The sequence below is a fragment of the Psittacula echo genome (assembly GCF_963264785.1).
Source record: "Psittacula echo genome assembly, chromosome: 1".
Lineage (NCBI taxonomy): Eukaryota > Metazoa > Chordata > Aves > Psittaciformes > Psittacidae > Psittacula > Psittacula echo.
In genome coordinates, this window is record NC_137735.1 from 109,161,905 (window position 1) to 109,184,441 (window position 22,537).

Consider the following 22,537-nt stretch of genomic DNA (forward strand, 5'->3'; position numbering starts at 1 on the left):
AGCATATCTGTGTTTGGAGGGTACAAAGGTTGTTTCTAAACCCTGTACAGAACTGCCCTTCCACACACCCCGTCAGCACAGCTTGCATTGTAACTGGTGAATGGACCTCCTTGAACCAGCCACAGCTTTTGCAACTCCTCAGTGCAGCCCACAAGAGACCCAAACAGATGGGTGAGCCTGGAAAACCACTTGGCTGGCAATTTCAAAATGTTTTGCCCTTTTGCTCCCCAAAAGAGGACAAAGCCAAAGTGAGACACATAGGCTTTATGACTTCCAAAGCATTCTGACCATGAAAACAGCACACCAACTTCAAAGTAGATTGCATGTGTCCAGGAGTGGTTACACTATGGATATTGCCTCTGCATGCAAGTCTTTCTCACCTCTCCTATTATCTTTCATCACCAGTTCAAGGTGCGAAGCTCAACCTCCACACAGAAATAAGTGGATCACGGCCCAGCAAGAAAAGACAGACCAAACAGACCTCTGCCAGGGCTGTTGGGCTCCTCTGGAACAACAAAGACCATAAAACACAAGACAAAGCTCTGAGCCCAGAGGTAAGTTACTCTCGGTCGAAAGGATCTGTCTAGGGAACAAACTATCAGAGATTAGACTAATCCAGGCTCTGATGACCTTTAGGTCGTAGTGCAAGAACTTCCTCTTTGATACATCTTTTACAACATAACCAGAGTGACACTAACAACAATAATCCGACCCCATCCCTCCCCTCAGAAGCACCTACCGTGGGCAGAGCTTCCCCAGAGACAGAGAAAGGAGAAGAACAAAAGACTCCAGGAAGTCTACTAGGGATGTGCAAGTCTATTATGGGCAGTGCTCAGATACCGTGATGAGAGGTGCCAATAATAGAAAAACAACCACTATAAAGCTAGTCCATGGTAGTGGAGAAAATTGAATTTGCTAGGAATCAGAAGAAACCATACTTGTTTGCACTGCCACCCTTAGCCATTTTGATAGCATCAAAGTCCACTCGATTTGGACTCTGACAGAGTTAGCAGTAGTCCACAGCAGTAAGGAATAGATTTAAGCCCCATCCTTTGCTCCTTGCTCACTGTGCTGTACAGCAGTGCTGCTCTCCATCCCGCAGAATCCTTCTCTCCTTTAAGGCTCAGCACAACAGGTCTGATTCAGAAGTGTTCCCTTTCCTCTTAATTCCCCTTGAATTTCTCACCCTGAGTCATCAGACTACAATATAACCTTAATGTGGAAAGTTTTGTGGGTATGTTTTGTGTTCTTTTAACTTTAGAGAAGAAAAGGTACAACCAGAGGCGGGGGGGAAGTGTCTCATGGTTGAGAGGACTCTTTTAACCAAGGAGTCACATGGCTCCCTGGCGAGCAGCCAAAGGAGTCATGAAAGATGCTGCCATTCCCCTCAGCACTCCCTTAACCATGTCCTGCCTGCTACCCAGCCTGCCACAGGCCACCTTGCACCCCAAAGGCAGCAGCAGTCCTTGGCCCTGCTGTGCCCATGGTGTCTGTCTGGCTTGCTCCTGTGGAAGGACGAGGCATTGTCAGAAGTGATGCTCATGACTCTGGTAAGTAGTGCTTTCCCCCTGCCCTCTCCTCAAGGCCATGCTGGACATGGTGGTGAAGTAGACGGTAGGGATGCCCTGTTTCAGGTGAGACACAATCATGCTGTCGCAGCTGCCTGTGGCTTGAAAAGAGTCACTGAAAGTAATGACGTGACATTTACACCACGTATTGCGTTTTCAAAGTGCTGTGGCAGCTTTCACTCTCCTGCCCCTCCCCTACCTCCAAGCCAAGCCAGCATTGTTATTGCCTATTAAAGCTGTGGGAAATGAAGGCAGGCACTAGCCAGGATACTGCTATTCAGCATCTCAAGTATCGGTCCAGTCTCGGACCTTGCCTGTCTTCACCATAGAGTGAAACCTGCCATGAAAAAGCATAACCTTTAGAGGGACTTTTTCAGCTGCTTTCTTGCCTTCCTGCCAGGGATGACAGGACAAGTGCTAGTCCTGCATGTCCATACAGCTCTACTGGGTGCTACACTGCAGCTGCTGCATTCCACCCCAGAGGTGAGTGAAATGATCCTTGCCCAATTCACTTGGATGCTGGGAGGATTAATTCACTTACAATCCTTGAATGAAAGAAACTATTATTAAATAGTAATCACATTTCATAATTATGTCTAACTTCAGCCAGGTTAGGAGGGTAGATATGATATCCAGGCCCAGTACTGCAGCACTTACTTACACAATTTTAAATTAGATACACCTCAAATTGTTTTCCAGGCCCTACTTGCAGGGAGAGAGTGGTTTATATCTTTATGGCTTATGCTTACTTCCAGCTTTGAAAGCTGGGCTGCCTCACTATGCCTTGCATATAACGAGCAAACGCCGCAGTGCTTTTGAAGTACTTTTCCCCTCAAAAAATAAAAAAATTTGTTTTTATGTCAGCTCTTACTGGCACCAGAGGCTGTAATGATTCTTTCCATAGCACACAGAACTGATTTTGGGTTTTGTCTGACATGGCCTCCTATTAATATTGCTTTCGCTGTATATTCTTGGGAACTATGGCCACATTCCCTTTAACTTGCGTAATATGGCAGACTGCCAAGTCTGTACTCAACTGGATACTGGAAGAACAAGGCTTGTCCTGGCTTTCTGTTTGGTTCTCCTCTCACTTGTACCAGAATCACTCTTGTTGACTGCAGCAGAGTCTCTCCTGCTTTATTAACCTACTGAGCTGTGGATATAACTCCAAGGAAGAGAAGCCTTAGGCCCTCAGAGCTGAAAAGACAAGATATAGGAGCTTCCTCAAATGTTGCCCAGATCTATAGCTTTAAAATGCCTTTGCTCTGCAGTCCAGGTACGAGCTGGTGGAAGATGCAACTCATCAGCATTACCTTTGCACCACAAATCAGTCAGTGAAGTCCCTGGAGTTCAATCAGTTTTGAAAGTGGTGCCACTCATTAGCAACAGGGTGGCTCTACTTCAGATAAAAATTTGAGGACATGCAGTACTATGGTAAGTGGACTTGGTGCTACTTCACAGGGGAAAATTCTACTGCCTCATGTTTAACATCCAAGGCTAGCTTTTGTCTTAATTTGCACACTTCTTGTACCACTGAATGTCCTTTTTTTTCTTATTACTTAGGAACTCAGGGTGAAATTTGACCTTGGACAAAGACGTGGAACAAAGACTATGTCACCATGATGATTAAGCAGGATTTTTGCATAAACGTGAATTTTATCCTTTGTGGGTTCCTGCCGTGAGGGAAATCTGATCCACATGCATAGGCCAAAAAGAAAACAAATGTTTAAAACTGTAACTCTGACATGGGTACAATCTGTATGCGCTATTAAAATTATTTCCAACAAAAGATACAATAATTCCCTAATTTAGCCTGTCTTTGTATTTTCTGAAGAAGGCATGATTCACTGTAAAATAAATAACAGGTGATAATCATCTTGCTGTCAGTTCCTCATGGAAGAAAGATTTTTTTAATGACAAGAACAACTATTTGGCCTTAACTATCTTAACTTTAGAAAAGCTGCCTATACTCCATTAGAGCTGAAAGAAGTAGCTAACTTTCAGCTCCATTGCATTATCAAGAAAACTGCTTTTAGAAAGAAAGCCTGAAAGTGTGAAAAAGAAAACTCAGTACTTTATGACAGGTTTGTCCTAACAATATTAAGAGAGAAGTCATAGAAATATATTGCATATAGACAGAAAAACTTACTGAGAAAATAATTCAAATCTCCATATCTAGAACTTCACATCTGCTGTACATCGAAGTATGCACAATGCTCCTTATGCATTAGCAAACATATAGGTGTTGTCTTGGCAAGAAGTAGCCAGTAAGTCCTATGCAGCTCTCCACAATGGAGGGAAAATGAATCCTTTTATCTTTGGGGAAGGACTGAAGGGAGAGTAAGAGAGAAGGAGAGGGTGCTAATAACCCTTAAAGGACTGGAAGACATTCTCCAGGAACCTGCCTTCCTTGTCTTTTCTTCCAGAGCACTCCTGTGCCCAAGGCCCTCGTCTTTCTTAGCCTTCCAAGTAATTCTGGGCTTGTAAACCTGAAGCTTCCAGTGGCAAGTTTGTTCAGTTCATTGCCAGGTTATTCACACGTGTGTTGCATAATCCTAGAACCCATGAAGATTTTGCTTTTGTGCATTGGTATTTTGGTCATGGTTCTCATGACTAGAGGCCTGGCTGGTTCTCATGCAACTTTCCCATGCACAGTGCTGCTGTAATACTATATAAATACTATACCAACCTGAAGCAGGTTGTGGTAATGCCATACAGGAGGGCAGTGAAGCATCAAGGAGGAAGGAGCAAAAATAATGAGAGGAATCGAGCAGACAGGTGAATGTAGAGTTTCAAAAAGCCACCTGTCCAGTAGTTAACAGGTAGAGGTATTTTGCCAGCATACATGAAAGGAACCAGTGAAAGTCCACTGAGGGTAAACACCATACAAAGATTACGGGCTGAAGAAATCGAGCTTGCAACATTAACCAGTTCTATAACGCATGGTGTCAGCAAGTCTGCAGAACTCCTTTGATCTATAGCTGGTCCCAGCTTTCTGTTGCTTGTGGTAGCTTGGGAAGACTAGTGTGTTAAACTGCATTGTTTAGGGGGTTAGGAATCTCTCTGGCAGCATTTCAGCCCAAATTGCGTAGTCTCATACACTGAGAAAACACCTGGCACCATTCTACCTTTACCATGTGATGTTGCCAGGTACATATGGTGCATTCTTTTCCATTACATAAAATGTGTTTGTCAGTCTAAATGTATAATTGCAGCTCACTTTGTTTAGCTCTTTAACACCTCCTTTGAAAGATTGTCTTCTGAGGGATTAGCCTTGTTCTTTGTTTAATAGGCAAGCATATCTGCATTTAATCTTACCTACTCATCTGAATATTTCATGTTGCTTTATAGTCACTTGTTATATTATGTTAGTAATGCAACATATGTAGTAACATCATGAGGTCATCCTACAAAATATGGATGCAGCCACTTTTCCTTATAATTACTGAAGCTGTTACTTTTTCTCAATTTTAAGGCACAGTTGACATTCAATTCCTAGAGTCTACTCACCCCAAAGGATCGGGAGAGTTGTCTACACTCACATGCATTTAGATTCAAGGATATTCAGAACTTGAGTGCTTGACATAGACCATGGCAGGGATAGTGGTGGCCAGTCACAGATTTACCAGAGCTCTTTGAGTTTAGACAGGAAATTTTAACCTGGGTCTCTCAGAGAAATTGTGAACTTTATCTTCTAGAGCTGTCAAGAAGTCATATCACAATCCCTCTGCCATCTTTGTGTGGTTGCCTCAATATACGGAAATAGGCTCTATCAGGCAGGTAAGCCAAGTTCACAGTGATTATGGTAGCCCAGCATGAAAATATTTTTTATCTTTCTTGTTTCTGCTGATGAAAAGCATTTGGCTTTAGGTGATCCTGAAAAGCCTTTGGAGGTTCACCTGTTCTGTCTTTAAGCCAGCACATCTCTGGGAGAGAGTAGAGTTGAAGTCCTATTCCAAAACCTCTTATGGATGATTAGTATTACAGTACTGTGTAAAAGGAGTATCTAAGGACCTTAACAGAGCTCTTCCCAGGCATGGGACATTGTACAAATAGAGGTCAAGAGGGTAAGCTTGCCCTAAAGAGTACACAGTCTCACTTATAAGAGGAATGAGATGCAAAAGCAGGGAAACAATGGATTTATGCTGTAGTCCAGTGACTGAGCCAGAGATAATCCTGTTCCCATAACAGACAGTTTTATCACAGCAGCTGATCTAACTGGGATGGGAAAAGTGGGCCAGACTGTGTAGCCCTGACTGTATCAGCTAACGTGGAAGCATTGATGTTAATGGTGAAGCTGTGCCCACTATCCCTTTGAAGGATCTTCACCACAGAGCAGTCTGGCTGCTTTCTGCCTGTGCAGCTCCCTCCTGCACTGCACAGATTAAGAGACAAACTTCAGGGACCATCTCCAGCAGTCCTAATCTTTAGGGATTAGGCATGAGTACTTTCCTAAAATATATGAAAAACAAACATTCCTTCTAAGCCATTTCTCACGAGTGTGAAGAAGACCTGTTGTAAAAGATGTGGAATTGTAAGGACGGGGAAGCATCAACAGGACAGATGCAAAACGTGCAGGGGATTTTTCTCCCTCTACATTTCCTAACCAGCCAGTAATATCTTCTCACTAATACAAACTATTTGCTGTATTATGATGTTAGAATATGTAGCTGCTTTAAAGATTTATGCTGCTATTCCTACGTACACACACTCTCTTATGAGTTATTCCTGACTGCATTATAGCAAATAACTGAATTAACTCTATGTACCCACAGATAATCCCTGAAATAAGCTTCTTAAGAACCAACTCTCACGTTGCTATTGAATACATCTAACCCTAAAGAAGATGAACAGTGAAAGGAGTACACAAATCGAAAATTAGACTAGCACCATTTTCTTTAGAAGACGCTAAATCTGTCTATGTGTACAGACACATGCGTACTCAAAAGATGCACTGCAAGAAACGGTGCCAGACAGTGTTAGATATAATCCTGGGGTTTAGACATTTGTACTAATTACATTGATACTATTGAATGTCAGTTTTATACTTGAAATATGTAATTGGATTACCAAAATATGTCCAGAGCATTAAAATGCATCAATCATCCCACTACCAGCTATTCTAGCTGCAATCAGTTCTCTGTTTCTGAAAGTCAGACACCAATTGTTCCTGGTTGCAAAAGCTTTTACATTTTTACAGATGTTAGTAGGCAAGCCAAAGAAGATCACTTCGTCAGATAGCAAACTTACAATATAGAAATAAACTTTATAAAGCAGTTGGTTCTTTAAGCTAATTTTGAATATTGTCTACAATAACTTGACTTTCTTCCCTGCACAAAACACTGAGGCCCCAGTGCCTTTTTCATTCTGAAAATGAAATTTCACTTCATCATTGTCTTTTTCGCCCTGAAAATCCCTTTTCATCACGAGAGGACTTATGCTTTCCAGCTTTTCTAGTGGAGTAGCCGAGCTGCATCGTGCTCACCCCACCGCACGCCCATCGGGAGAGACAGAACACGGACGGACACCCCGCTCTCAGTTCGCTCCTGCTCTACTTACTGCCTCTGGTAGTTGCGTCTTTATCCCTAAAGAACCAACAACTCCGAAGCCGAAGATTTGTTCCCACAGCCAGAAGACGGTAGAGATCTCGGGAAAAATTAACATAACCATTGACAGTCCACGAGAGCTCACTAAATAGCAGCTTGGGAAGCATCCTCCCCTCCAGAGAGAGCGCGGGTAGCAGAAACAGACACCAGAAGATAATGCTCGAACAGGCTTTAATCTTCAAAAGCTACCATTAGTAAGCCAGAGAAGTATATTTACCCACAAGATAAACACCACAAGTTCGCTAGGCTACTATCCATTAAGCACTGAAATAACTCCTCTTTTAACTTTCAACCGGGAGCAAGGCGAAGCATCGCGGCGCGCCCGGCTCTCCCCTCAGCTGCTCCCCACTTGCAGGGGAGAAAAGAGGGGTCACAGCTGAGATGCAACAAGCAGGGCCGGGGGTGGCACGGAGGGGGAGCGGGGAGCAGGGAGAGGGAGGCCGGGCAGACTCTCCCTGGGGAGGCAGCCAGTTCCCTCCCTCCGGGGTGATGGATGGAGAGAGGGAGGGATGGAGAGAGGGAGGTGCGCATTGCTTTGGGGCTCTGCTTTGTTGTGTTTCACCTCCTGATCCCTTTCCCTTCTGCTCTGCTGGAGTGCAATAGCTGCCTCGGCTCCGGCTCCGTGGGTCCAGCTCCAAGTGACCCATCGCTGAGGGGATGATGAACCGGGGATAGCACAGGGAAAGGCGAGGGAGGGTTATTTATCTGCAACGACTTCTTATTATGGAGGGGCAGCGCTCGAAAGATCCCCAAGCAGCTAGCTCTAAATAAAGCAGGCATTGCTTCCCTTGTATTTCCCCTCAGCAGTCGCCTTAGTATTATTATTATACTTCTATAGCTTTTGCTTTCGGACCTTATAATTATGTCACACAGCAAGGGAAACCGCTAGCATCCCAGCATCTGGTGTGCGGTTTAAAACTTTTGTTTTAAGATTTGCACTATTTATAGAAGGAAAACTTGGTAGGATAGTAATTTCCTACGGGTTTGAGAAAAATATGGCTACGCTTATATTAAAAGGGTGTATTTATTTATTTATCACGACTCCTTCCTCCTGTTAAAAAAAAAAAAAAAAAAAAAAAAAAAAAGAAAAGAAAATAAAAAGAAGAAGAAGAAGATAGCACTGCAATTTTTTTACAAGCCATTGGTCACCTGCCAGCAGAAATAATCCAGCCTCTGAATAGAAAGAGGCAGCTCTGGCTGAATTAAACCTAACGGGCTTCCATAAACCAAGAGCTTTCAAAAATCGGTAGTCAAGGCATGTGCATTTCATTAAGAATTAAGAATGTAAAAATAGGCTTTTAGTTTATTTTCATGAGTGTGCTTATTCCTACTTTTCTTCCATAGAGGTGGGTTATATTTTTCCATAGCCCACGGAAAATATACACACAGGAACACAGGCACACGTGCTTGTTTATGTGCATGTGCTTCGTGCATGCATACGGGTGGAAAAGGTATTCTATATATAATATATATACGTATACATAAATTCACATACAGTTTAGTGGCAGAAGCTCAAATATTACACCCTCCGGGGTGCAATAAAGCCTGAACTCGACACGAGGGTGGAGGAGAAGGGAGATCCGCCTGGCCCCGACATGAGAGGCAGGGGATACAGAGGCGAGTTTTCCTCGTCCTCGACCAAAGCTCTCCCGAGCCGAGGGGAGCCCCTCTGTCACGGCCCCCGGACAGCCGGACCCGGACCCGACCCTCCCGCTGGCCAACCCCCCCCCGAGTTTCCCCGGACCCGATCCCCGAGTCCCTGACCGGAGGAGCACGGCTTGCCTCGACGCTGGGGGCATGCCCAAAGGAGGGAGAAGGTTCTCCATTTTAAACCTGCTCCACCGGCCGCAGGACCTGTCAGCCCCCTAGCCCTCCTCTTCCCACGCCTGTCCCGAAGCGCGGACAGGTCTCTCTCAGGGTGAGGAAGAGCAGAAAACCGGGAGAGCCGTCAGCCACCCCCTCCGAGCTTCGGCGAGCATCCCCGGCAGGGTCCGGCTTCCCCCGGCACCGCGGCTGGCCGACGGCGGGGACCCCGGCCCGCTACCCCTCCACCCCCTAACGCGGCGCCCGGCGGAGGCAGAGATATGCCGGGGGACCGGCAGGAGCAGGGCGGCGGGCACCCTCTCCGCAGCCCGCACAGACTACCCCAGCCTCTCCTTATCCACCGCAATGTTAGATACAGATATAGATATTAAAAAAAAAAGAGAGTGAAACTCCTTGCAGTCCCACCCACCGACTCTCATTTCCCCCACCCCTACCTCCACCCCCTTCCTCACAAGGAAAAGGTCCTGGAGCCAGCTCTAACGGCGGGACTGGAGATCCCTCCGGAGCGAAAGCAGCCGGCTAGCAAAGCGCCTCCGCGGTCGGGGGCTCGCCCGCCGCCGGCTGCAGCGGCCCCGCGCTCTTCGGGATCTCCGCGCAGAAACACACTTCCCCCCCGACGAGCGCGAAGCGATGCCCATCTCCGGTTTGGCAGGAGGAGGAGTCGGGGTCGGAGTCCCCAAGGGAGACGCCGGCCGCTCCGTGCCCCGCCGCCCCGCCGCCCTCCAAGGTGCGCCGCCCCGGCCGCGCCGGCGGGGCAGCCCCGGGAGTTACCTGGCGCTGTGCACCTTCCCCCGGCAGCCTCCGACCGGCAGCGCCAGCACCGCCGCCAGCACAGCAGCAGCAGCACCTCCTCCTCCGCCGCCACTGCCACCACCATCCTCACCACCGCGCTCTGCACGCAGCTGCCGCCCGTGCTGGCTTCTCCCAGCTCCCTCTTGCTCGCTTTGCGCATTACCCTTAGGTAGCTGCTAGCGGGGTCATTGCAAACAGTATTTTGTTAAAAAAAAAAAAAAAAAAAAAAAAAAAATCTGGATCACTTACAGGTAACTCCCACTGGTAAGGATGAGGAAAATCTGAGGGTAATACACTGAGAGTAACACACTGCGAGATGAAAAAAAGATCATGGCTGAATCCCGTTTACACTCTTGGAGTTCGCTTCCTTGGTTATTCCTTCCTGGGCCCCCCCTGGTCGTAATTCCCCACCCTTTTTGGTGTCTGCTGTGGCTTGAATCTGAGTTGGAATCCAGTCCCTTGGGCTTGGGGGGCTTTGTCTGTTTGTTTGTTTGTTTGTTTGTATTGATGTGTCTAGTATTCCCTTGGTGCTAATGCTGCTCCCTGTGCAGAGTGTGTGCTGCTGCTGCGGCTCTCGCTGCTGCTGCTGCCTCTGGGCTCCTGCCTGTCATGTCTCAGTGGTTGGAAGTTGTTACAGTGGGTTCTCGTGTTGGAATGAGGATGGTTTAAGGGATTTGGATGGCAGAAAGTGCCTCTCTCTCTCTCTCTCTCCCTCTCTCTGCAACTCTCCTGAGACTCGGGGCTGCCATTGGGCAGTCAGACACTGCAATCCGCCTACTTTTTTCTCTCTCTCTCCTTCTTTTTTTTTAAAGGGGAGGATGACAATGGAGAGACACTGATCCTGCCCGGGCTGCCATGGGTCCACGCTCCCTGGCTGAGCCCTCGCTGCACGCCTCGCTCTCCAAGCTTTCCTCTCCCGCACCACAGGGCATTTTTAAGCTCGCTCCTGCGTCTGCCGTGAGGGGTAGATCCCGAAGGATTTGGCAGCTCCCTCCCAGCTCCGCTCTCGGTGAATTATTTTATTATGGGCGGCTGCCCCAGGTCCCCTGAAGAGTTCCACCGTCCCTTCAGCCTCGGCAGGGATCTGCTTCTCCTTGTCCCCGCTGGTGAAAATTAAACTCCGGTTTAGGGGGAATCATTCCAAAAAAAAAAAGAAAAGGCAAAAAAACCCAAAAGGCTCATATGTTGTCGTATTCCGCCTGAGTGAGAAATAAAAACATGCACACTAGTAGCTTCCTGGCGAGGTTGGATTTCGCGTGAGAGAAGGGGAGGGAAAAGACTGGTGTGAAGCAGCAGGGGTAGGAACGGAGCGGGGGGCTCCCGGCTCCCCTCACTTCTCGCTGCTACCGCAAGAAGAGCTTTGGTCTGTTCTCTTCCCTCTCCCTCTCTGATTCCTGAGAAGATGCCAGTCCGAAGAGCCGCTTCCCGGCAGGTCAGTTGCCTCGCCCCGCCGCTCCCCGAGGCCCAGGGATGCTCGACCCTCCCCGCTTCGGCTGGCGGAAGCCCTTCGCCCCGTGTAGCCCAACCGTGCATGAAACAGTCGCTCTTCCTCTTTGCTTCATCGAGCGATTGTCCTTTTTTCTTTTTTCTTTTTTTTCGAAGGAAGAACAAAAAAATAGATGGTTTAGAGGTGGGGGAGACGGTGGAAAGACGTGTGCTGCGGGGGTCAGGGTTAGGGCTTGAAAGCGAACCCCGAAAGAGAAACGTGCGCCGCAGATAATTTAACACAAATGCAGCCGACATCAGCGAGAACCAGGCTTCGAGTTCTCCTCGGTCCGTAGCGTTTGTAAATGTTCATCTCAGGTTAATTGCCTAATGACTGAAGGAGTTTTCCTGGCCAAGTGCTCTTCCAAATATCCTGGGAACACCTCCTCGGTTAGCCAGTCCCAGCACAGGGGTGCAGCTGCCCCCGTGACACAACGAAATATTCCCTCAGATGAAACGGAAATTGCAGAACCGGTGTAAAAACGTTGTCTGCCTCCCAGCATGCGATAAAAATCTTCTCGGGGTTTGGTGTCATTTAACCACCCTCATCTACGAATCCAGCACAGACCCTGGAGCAGTCAAAGTCCTTTAGAAAACTGCTAATCTCGATTAACAAGGGACGGAAGATTAAGCCTTTCAACAACCATTGTAATCACAGAATCGTCTTACTTATAATTCTTCAAGATTCTAAAATCGTCGTATTTATACTTCTGTAAGTGTATGTGTGCATGTATATGTAAACTGAAATGTCCTGTAATGCCCGTTCTCTCTGTCAGGCAAGCAGGCTTGGGGCTGGGACAGCTGCTCTGAACGGCAACTAGGATAACGGCGTAGCCGCTTTTAATGTTTTATTTCTAGCATTTGTTTGGCTTCGGATATGTATTTGAATATACATCTGCTTTTAAAGAGGTGTCTGGGGAAAAGAAGACCAAAAAAAATTTAATCGTCAAAATGCAAAGTAAATGCTGGAGCTGGAAATCTTCGAACCGGTGCTACCAGAGTTAGACCCAGTCCAGTTGAAACAAAGACAATTTACCCATCTCCACAATTCTGGGATCGAAACTGGTTTTTTCCACAGCTTAGCTGTGTAGAGAGAAGAAATTTGTAAATACAAAACAAATTGTGCTGTTTCTTTTCGGGAAGTTGAATTTCATCCTAAAACCACGGGCCAGTTACTACGTCGAAAAATTATTAATGATGATGATGATAGAAATAACCTGATAAATTCCATCCAAATGGGTTCTGTATGTATGTCAGCCAGGGATAGTGAGAAGTGAACTTGTTTTGTTGATTGAAGCCGAATATATTCCTATCAATAAAATGATGCGGCACTGGAGGACGGGGTGTTGTCGGTGACACCTAATATGGGCGTTTCTGCAGCTGTTGTTCCTTCTTCCACAAACACATGTATTTGGGACAAAATAGGGGCAGAACGGCACTAAAATGGTTGCTGACACCATAGTTGGGCAGATAAAGCAGTGCAGGCATGAATAAAGATTTTTTTTTTTCCTCTCTCTCTCTTTTATCTATCCATTCCCAGCTGCGGTTTCCCTTTTTACCCCAAACCTGGAGAGTGTTCGGCACAAGAGCACGTCGGAAGCCGGTAAGGGCTTTGAAGGTCTGCCCGGCTGGCAACCCACCGGACTCCGTTCTGCTTTAAATCGGGTATTTTTCTTGTACCTCACCAAGCAGCAAGTCTAGTTCCAGGGTAAAGAAGGAGGGGAATGATGAGTTTCCTAACATGAGCGGAGGTCTGCTTGGCGGCGAGGGCGAGGAGTGACGGCGGTAGCAGCACAAAGAAGAGTGCCCGTGGAAGGGCCGGGGAGCATGTCGTTCCGCCATGGGAACGGTGCCAGGCAGCCCTGGTACCTCAGCTGCTCCGTACGGGGCTCCGAGAGTAAATCCCGCGGGTTTCCTCGCGGGGGCCTCGCCGGAGCTCCTGGTGCTGCACGTGGTGTCAGCCGTCGAGGCTGCGCCCCAGCCGCTGCCGGCCGCTGGGCCGGGGTAACCGAAGGGGACGAGCTCACGGGCTCCCTGCGACCAGACAGCCTTGGAGATGGGCGAGGGGCGCGGGATTTCGTTGGCGTTTGCTGCAAACGCCTCAAAGCCAAGGCGACCTTAGCCGTAGGGGCGAGAAGCTGGGTCGGCTGGGCCGTTCCCCGTTGCAGCATCCCTGGGAGTCCTGGGAGGGAGCAGTGTGCTGCGGCGAACCTGGGCCGGAATGCCCAAAGGGGTGCCGGCACCCTTTGCTCATTTTGGGCAGCGCCAGCTCCCACCGCTTGCATCTCTCGAACCGCACCTTGAACACCCGCCAGACGGGGATGGGATTCAATCCGGCTCCCCGGCCCGGCTGTCTCCCTTCTTCCTCTCCAGAAAAGATGAAGAGGAAAAGGGTGGGGTTTGCCCCAGCAACCCAGATCCGGGCACTGCCCGCGGCTCCGTCTTGCCGAAGGTCACATCACTTATCCTCAGAGCTTCCGCTGTGATTTGCATCTGTGGTACAGCTGTGGTTTTTAACTTCAGACGTATTTATTAAGCAAATAGGAGACGAGGGCTCTGCGAAGTTCGCAGGGAACATTTCTGTTTCGATCCTGCTGCTAGCCGAGGTCAGTATTTGATGCGATCTATTTTCGCGAGGGAATACATGGAGTCATCAGTGTTGCAGCCGCTTTAAGCTTCGGTGCCTGGACGGAAACGTCATCGACAGAAACATCAAGGGATACTTCACCTCACGCCTCTCTCTCCAGCAACCTTGGGATAGGAAATAGGAGTGGGAACAACGGGAATTCCCTGAGAGGAAGGACTACCTGAGCGGGATCTTGCTCTCTCGTCCTAACTGGATATAGCAGAAGCCGCTACATGGTCACCTGCCATGTCACCCTATGGGACACCCCCGCCCCGTCCCACGACTGGGTGAATTCTTATGCACTGCGTTATTTTCTCTCCCCTCGGTCTCATGTTTGCCACTGGAAGTGGAGCTTTTAGCACGTTTTATTAAGATACGAACACGTGCTCCGCAGCAAAGAAAAATAAAAAAAAAAAAAATAAAAAAAAAAAATTAAATAAAAAAAAAAAAAAGATCTTCCAAGTGTAAGCTCCTTGCTATCGCGGACACAGGGGCTCTCTCCTTCACGCTGTAAAATAAACCTAATGCACTGGAAGACAAACTACGTTTTATCTGACTTCATCTCCCCCCTCTCTTTTCTATGCAGAGAGCTCACTAGAAAAGGTATCATTACATTCAAAGGATATGGTTTCAACAAAATGGTAGTTCCAGTGGCTGATGAAAGAGGAAATAATTGCATCCCACATGCCTAGCCTAGAAGTAGCCCTGGATCTCAGAGCAAATTTCTCTCCTATTGTTCAGAGAAAGTGAAGTATCCTCATCGCCTTACAGGCATGGTGATGGATCTGATAGGGTTTCTGTAAGGGCTTTTATTGCTTCTGCTGTCCACTCAGTTTTACTTCCAGTCTCAGACCAACGGCATTCTTGCGATTTTTGCTCTGAATCCCCTTCTAAAATAGCTACAAGCTATTTCGAAAAGAGATCTGCCTTCCAGACTCTAACATGTGCCCAATCTTCTGTTCCCTTTGAAAATAAAACCGCACTGAAAGCCAATAGCAATATCATTACTCCGATTTTGGAAAGCGTTTTCTTTGAGCTCCCCTGCCTCACTGCGAGGAATGAGTTGTACGAAGTCCTTCAGCTATTGAAGCAGATGGGGTGCCCCCTCATCGCTTCGTTTATGGATACACAGCCTCGCCAGATTCACTTCTCATCTAAACCCCTGTCAATCTGAGCCTAGAGGACGCCAGAGCCCATCGCTGCCGACCACAGCTTCGACAAAGGGCGGTGCAGGTATTCGGCCCCGCGGGGATCAGAGAACGGAGAGCACCCTCCTGGCTCTAGCAGGCAGGATCTGGGGCTACCCCTGGCCATGCTCGACGGCAGGGGCAGGGTGGTCTCGGGCCCCGCACCGGGGCAGCGCAGGGGGCAGCGCGGAGGGCGTCCCCCGCCCTCCCTCCGCTCATCTTCAGCGGGTTCTCGCCGGCGGCACCTGCGACTGTGGGGCGGGCTGAGATCCGGGCCATAAATTAAATAGATAAATAAATGAATGGGCAAACACGCACAGGGATGCATCCGGCTCATGCCCGCCGAGCAACCTGCTGCGGACCCTCCGCTAGGCAGCCCGTGGCTTTCACTGGTGGCTGCAATCGCGGTAGCCCTGCCCTTGCTGCCCACAGCTGGGAGAGCTCCGGGGGTGGGGAACGCATAGCCCCTTTCTGCTCATCCCCGAGGAGCCTGATTTAATCCCCCCTCGGCGTAACCTTAATCCCGAGCTCTGGCGTGCTCCCTCTCACAGCTTCCCTCCCCCTGCAGTCCCCTCCTCCTCCTCTCCGCCTCTGCTGGGGCTGCTGACAGCGGGGACGGGACTGCTCCGGGGCCGTCCCTGCCGCGCATCGATCGCGCCCGGAGCAGCGCCCGCGGCGGCGGCGGGGCTTGCAGGGCCGGGCGGGCAGCTCCTCGCTTGCCGCTGCCCTCTCGCTCCGGGACGGGACGGGATGGGACGCTGTGCCGTGGTGCCGGCTGGCCCGTCGCTCTGGGAATTGCCCCCCCGCTCTCCCGCCTTTGGGGGCTGCCCTTCTCGCTCCCCCCTCCTCCACTTATTGATTTCAAGAAGAGAAGGGAGCGTTTCTTTGGGTTGCAACTCACCTTATGCATTCTTGATCATAAAAAATAAATAAATAAAAAAATCCCGCAGCTATGCAAAGACAAGAGCTTTAAAGAGTTTGTAGCTCGACAGGTAAGGACTCGGCTAGGGCTCAGGAATGTGGAAATTCAACTCAAGTCAGCCTACTGCGACGAGCAATATTAATAAGGGCATACAGGTACGGGGGGAGAGGCAGAGAGGGAGAAACTTGGCAACAGAAATAACAGAGTGAGCTCGGTTGCTGCGATCGAAGGCTGAGGAGAGAACCGCGGGCTCCCGGGGAGCCCCGCTGTCAGCTGGCCCCGGGCCGCGGGCGGGGGGGCCTTCGGCGGATCCCGCCCGGCCTCCCGGGCGCGCCAGCGCAGAGGCAGCCGGACCAGTTGTCAAGTTAATTTCAACACGTCCGCGTGATGGATAGAAACGCAAATTGTGTCTAGGCCTGCATAAACCAAATCCCCGAGTGCAGGTTCAGAGCAGGGATTCCCCTCCTCCCGCCCCTTTCGCCTTTTTAATACTTAAGCTCTGCTCTATTGTCCCAGCAGCAGCGGCTGAGTTAACTCTGTCAGGCTGCCTTTTTTATTTATTTATTTATTTATTTTAAACGGAGGGTACTGTACGCCAGAGATAATATTTAAGTTCGCTTAAGCAGTACAAAAGAAAAGGATCCGTCATCACCCGCCACCGGCTCTCTCCAGGCTCGGCGCTGCCGGAGAGCCCTGCCGCCGGGCATCGCGCTGCCCCGGGGCCGGGGTGGGGGGCACGGCCGAGCTCTGGGGGCTGCCACCGCCTGGGCACTCGAGAAAGGGGGGAGACAGACAGACAGACAGAGAGGAACAGTCACCTTCTCTCTTTCCTTTCTTTCTTTTGTTTTTCCTTTTCTTTGCAATATTTTGTCCACAACTCTGTAATAACGTGACCCAAAAGCCAAGGAGATCTGTCGTGCCGAAGGACTTACCCTAATTTGACATAGATGACTCCAAAGCATAGAAACACGTAGAAAATCCACTTGCGAAAGTTTCTGTGCATGATCTAGAGAATGGGCTGAGCCATAAAAATTGCAAGAAAAGCCGAACTGATCTTGTCGATTAAATCCCAGTCAGGAGCATTGCTGAAGCTACCCGGGAGCAGAGCCGGCCGAGCTGTAAAAAATCAACACCGTGCAGATAAGCAGCTCTTCCCAGAGCCATGGTGAGTGAAACCGGCTCCGATATGAAGGCTCCAGAGGGAGGCAAAAATAGAAAGAGCTGCTAAAAACGGTAAAACAAAAACCCAAGACAGTCTGAGAGAGAAAATGAGCAAGCACTGATCTTGATCAACTGCCTCATAGAGCCCTGAAGTTCAATGTGTTTTTACTTGTTCTGACTTCCCCAGGTAACACTACGTATCTTGCAATCTATGGCTCCAGGTAGGAGGATCTCTCTCCCTCCCTCTTTCTCTCTCTCCCCTGCTCTTCCCCCCACCCCGTATGTGTCAGGATCTAATACATATCTTATCTGTCCGTGTGCATGTGCGGGTGCGAGCTATGCGTGTGTTTGGGTTTCAGAAGGCATGTCCTTAAGCCGGAGTGTTGGGGGAAACACATGAAACGTACCCAGTAAGGGAAATAAAGGACTCGTCCTCTCAAACCGAAGCATTTTTTCATTTCCTCTAGCATGGTAACGCGGCTGGATTTGCAATGTATGGACTTCGAAAAAGAGATTGTTAAAACCTTCTATTTTCCTTTCTTCTTCTTCTTTTTTTTTTTTTTTTTTCCTTTTCTTTCTCTTTCTCTTTTTTCCTTTCTAATCAAAAAGAGGCAGCATTAACCCGTTTGCTTACAGCGCCATAGCCTAACAGGCAGGGGTGTGTGTCCAGGCTCTTTGGCCGTCTGACCCTGCTGCTGTACACAAATGCCTGTCACTAAATTCAATTTCATTTTCCACAGCAAGAAAACATTCTTTCCCCTTTCAGATACAGATATGCTCGGGTTTTAACACGAGTTTAAGATATTCAGTTTGCTGCTTCTAGAGAGATTAATCGGCAAGACAAAACCTCACTTTGTGTTCAGACACTAAGTCAAGCAAGGCTTCCTTTCTGCTTTTCCTTTCTCACTCTCTACCTTTTGCTTCTTTCTCTCTGTCTTTTCTTTCTTTCTCACTGATTTCTGAGCTGCTCAGTTTATTCCCGTATTCTGTGGAGTTATCTATTTCATTCTACTACATAATGTGTGCCTGTCTGGAGGTATATGCCTGCATGCATATGCACGCTTAAATAGCACTCAAATACAGGTTTGTGGGCTGTGGTAAGTTACATAGAAATGGATAGACCCGTGCACCTATGCCCTCTCATACACATATTTATATGCATGTAGTAACAGTAAGCATAGATAGCTCTAGGCATCTCTCAAAGAGAATCGGCTAAACACACACCAGTAAAGGCTGAAAGGAAAGCAGGCAGTGACAAGCAAGCAAAAGAAGCTGAGCACAGAACTTCATCGTAAAGTATCTATCCTGACGGAGAAAACAAAGGATTTTTGAAAGCCCGGCCAGGATGCCGTGGTTGAAGAGACGCAGTGTGAAATCGCAGGTCATTTTCAGACGACTCCCACAGCCAACGCTGCCCGCACCTTGCCATTACCCACCCAGCTCCTGAACACAGGGGCTCCTCGGGGCACCAAGCCTGTCCCTGGAAAGGGGGAGCAGAAGGACAGAGAAAGGCCCCGCTGCAGTGTACATGTCGAGTCCCTCGGGCCGGAGGGAGAGGGCCGAGCCTGCCGTCCTCCCACCGCCCTCTTCACACCCCATCCCTGCTGATGGGGTTCACTCTGCCTTCTCCCTGCATTCCTCACGGCTTATTTCTTAATACTCAACGCTCTGGCTCTTGCAGCAGGCAACCAGCCCCCATCCAGACCGCTTCTGCTACATTTTCCCTAATACTTACCTACGAACAATCTGTCCTTTCAAAATGCTGGGGCTTCCCTTCACACTCTTGTATCCAAACGGCCTTTTCCCTCCCTTTCGCTCCCACTGACCCAATTCCAATGCCTCCTCACTCCACCCCACCATATTTGAAGGATTTTCATGTGAGATGAGGCCGTGTTTCCCTTTTGCAAAACCATTTTTTCAAGAGCCTCATAACTTCACCCCGAGCTGCCATCCAAACTCTTTGACCAACACCCAGAAGTGCACTCAAGATGCAGCGCTCACTCCTTTTGTTTTTCCCCGCTTTTTTTAAGCCTTTTGAAGGCGAAGATCCCTGTAAATCCTGAGAGCCCCAGAAGCCCAGGAGCGGGCGCTGCCCGCGGCCATAGCGGACTCGGGCCAGTCACGGCTTCCCTCCGGCGCGGGCGGGCGGCGGCAGGGCTGAGACGGCCTCGGTCGCAGGAGGCTCTGCCGCAGGCCCCGCAAACGGCAGCGGAGAACGGGGCCGGGGCTGCTCCGGCGCCGGGCGCGGCCGCGTCCCGCGGGGTAACACCGCCACCCAGGGGCGGCCGGCGGCGGCGACCGGGGCGAGGGGCAGCAGCGAGGACTCGTGGGGAGGAACGGCGCCGGGTGGAGGTTTGGGGGGAAACGATGACGGAGTCCTCCTTCCCGCCGGGCTGTGATGGAGCCGCAGCTCCCGAGCCCCAGCCTGGACCCGGTTTCCGGTGTGGAAATCGGCGTGGAGGGGCACGCTTCCCCTCCCTGTGAAGCTGTGCCAGTTTCTGCATAGGCACTGGACACTGGCTGGCCACGGGGATTAAGAGTGAGGGGCTCGGCAACACACCTATTAGTTGTGAGAATTCTTCTCCAAAGATCATTTATATGTGTTTGTTTGTTTGCTTTTTTTCTCACAAAACCCGTGGAAGTAGGACTGCAGATTGCCTCCACCTCCTCAGTGACTGCATGCTAACCATCATGCTAGTGTGTCCTACTTGCCTCTTCTAACTAGTGACTATTCCTCCTGCCACCATGCAAACCCAAGAAGTTTTGACAACAGAAACTAAGCTATTTTGCATCTAAACTAGCTTGGAGATAGCATCGTTTACAGGAAATAATATTTTTGTGGTTTTGACCCCTACTCCACTGTTATCTGCAGCTAATTGATTTGGACATGCTAGATTGGGGAAAAATGAGAGAATTTCTTTCCTTCAAATATTGGTTTAACTATTGCTGAAAGCTTAGGCTGAGGACAAAAAGATTTCATGAAGCTTAATAATTCTGTGGTTTAAGAAAAAAACCCCTGTAGAATATTAAAGTAGGTAATTCTCACATTAGCATTCAGGAATCCATATAGACACTTTATAGGCAAAATATGTAAAGCTTGTTGAACTACTCTAAACAAATACTACCTTAGAAATGCTACAAACTTCCTGCAAGTAAGGTAATTAATATTCATAAATACAAAAGCATTGTGAGTTGAAACCATCTGCTGAATGCTCTTGTAGTACACAACCATTATTTATTACTCATCAAAAATAATTGTCATGGCAGATTATATACTCAATTGAAAATTCAAGTAATTAATTTTTGCACTCATTGACCTTCTGCTGACAAAGCTTAACATTCGCTTCTCTAAACCTGACAAAGGAAAGCTCATCTAAACCACACTGCTGCCTGGTCCCCACAGCCTTTTGGTAAAATGGCTCCTGTGGCAAGATATTATTTCAAAGGCCTGCTGGACTTGATCTTCCCCAATCCACCACAAATGCATTTATTCCCACTCCAAGTGGAGAGGTTTTACTTGCCCCAAGGGAGGAGAAGACCTTGAGAAGTCACCAGTGTACTGTGAATTTTTCTGACAGCTTAGTCAACTGGGTGCAGTAACTCAAGGGTAACTTTGGTGTCAGTTCCTTGAAAAAAGCAGATGCCAGGAACGAGATTCTCTGGCCAAGGCATGGGTATTGTTTTATTCCAGACTGCATGTCATACTGTGCTGCAAGGGACACAGTGCTGTTAGTCCAACCTGAGCTACTACAGCCTGTAAGGCCTTACAGAGCAGGGACTCTGTCCCAGCAGGAAAAGCAATCCCCACAGTATGAGAAGAGCTTTGCAGCCCACTGTAAAGCTCTGTAAATGGAAGTATGAGCAGTGCTGAAGGAGAGAGGAGTTTTAAACTGTTGGTCACAGCTCACATCATCTTCCCTAGAGCTTATTTCAAAGTGTAGTGTTAAAAATCAGAACAAATCCTGTGAAATTTCTGAGGATTGCAGACAACAGGGATAATTCCTCTGCCACAGGCTACTTTACAATCCTTTCTCTTCTTTTTGTAATGCTCAGGTCAATCACAGGTAACTAGTAGGCTTGTTACAGGTCCCAGAAATCTTAACTATAGGGAAAATCCAGCTGCATTTATTGCAGCCAGCCACTGTCTGGCACTGTTGCTCCACGCAATTGTAGATGAAGGCTTCATCTAACACGAAGCGTGAAAATGTTCTTCAGGGAAAATATGGAGAGCATAGTGGCTGAGAAAGAAAGGAAAGAATTAAAGGAAGAAAAATTACTATAAGAAGCATACAAAGAGAGGTATCTCATAGCTGACCAGGATCTTATACACAATTTACATGTGTTCTTAACAAATGTCTATGTTAAGTATATACACTTACTATTACTAGTCTTTAATATTTTGTATGTATGTCACCAGGCCTTTGCACATGAAGTCTTTTCTTAAATTACTTCCTCTCATTTACCCAGCTGCTTCCTAGGCCTAAGATGTCCATCCTTTCTGAGAGACTATCAAACCCACCCTCTGCCTCTAGAGCTTTTTTTAAGACTCATGATGTCCTTCAGGGAGCTGATCCCAGACCCTGTTCTCAACCATCTGGTCTTTGAGCTGTGATTCTGCAGAAGGGCATGAAACTCATCTCATAGGTGATTATGTTCTTGAGATACGTATCTGGCAAGGTGTCCAGCACAGCACTAATCAGTGGCAATAAAAACTTCGCAATGTCAAGGTTTGAAACTGGTCTTATTTAGCAACTGAACTTTCCATTGCTCAGTATTACGCACAACAGCATTTGTCTACACCTTTGATTACTACTGGCTTTCATTTCAGTTCCTTTCCCATTTTTCATTCCCTCCCTGTTTCTCTCCCTCTTTTTCCCCCTCTCTTTTACATCTCATTCCCTGGAATATTTTCTACTTCTCAGGGTATCTGTCTTCCTGCAATTCCTAAGCCTGCTAAGATTTCATCAGTTTAAAACCAAATTAGTTTAATAAGTAACATAGGTGTCCAGGCTCAGTTGCTTCACATGTTTCACATTTTTCAGGTTAATCCTGGTTTGAAAATTTTTGTTTACTCGTTGTTTCATCAAAGCTGAGAGGCATTGTTCCAGCCACAGAAATGTATAATTGTATATATTATACAAGTCTGCAGTAACAGCATGAGATGGAATTAACAGACTTTCCCACTAATACCCCCTTTCCTAAATAGATCTTTACTAGCTTTGTTGCACTGGACTTATTATAGTTTTATTCTTCATGAACTGGCTTCTTACTCAACTGACTATGTTAGTCTGAAAGATTTTCTGCAGAAGAAGGTTCAGCAGTTAAAATGGAACATGACTCAGAAATATAGTGGCAAAAAAGGTTAA

General features: G+C 48.0%; 1 protein-coding gene across 2 annotated transcripts in view; it reads right to left on the reverse strand.

The window, feature by feature from the left end:
- WNT7B (Wnt family member 7B) overlaps positions 1-17,013 on the reverse strand; it is a gene marked incomplete at both ends in the record, with an annotated part of 94,514 nt that extends 77,501 nt beyond the window's left edge. The window contains one exon of one of the 2 annotated variants that reach the window (XM_080627098.1): positions 16,943-17,013. In XM_080627098.1, coding sequence (XP_080483224.1) covers positions 16,943-17,013 — 71 coding nt within the window. Of the gene's footprint in view, positions 1-10,039; positions 10,229-16,942 lie in introns of those variants that run through there. The other variant, XM_080627097.1, reaches the window with a different exon arrangement.
- Positions 17,014-22,537: the final 5,524 nt, after the last annotated feature.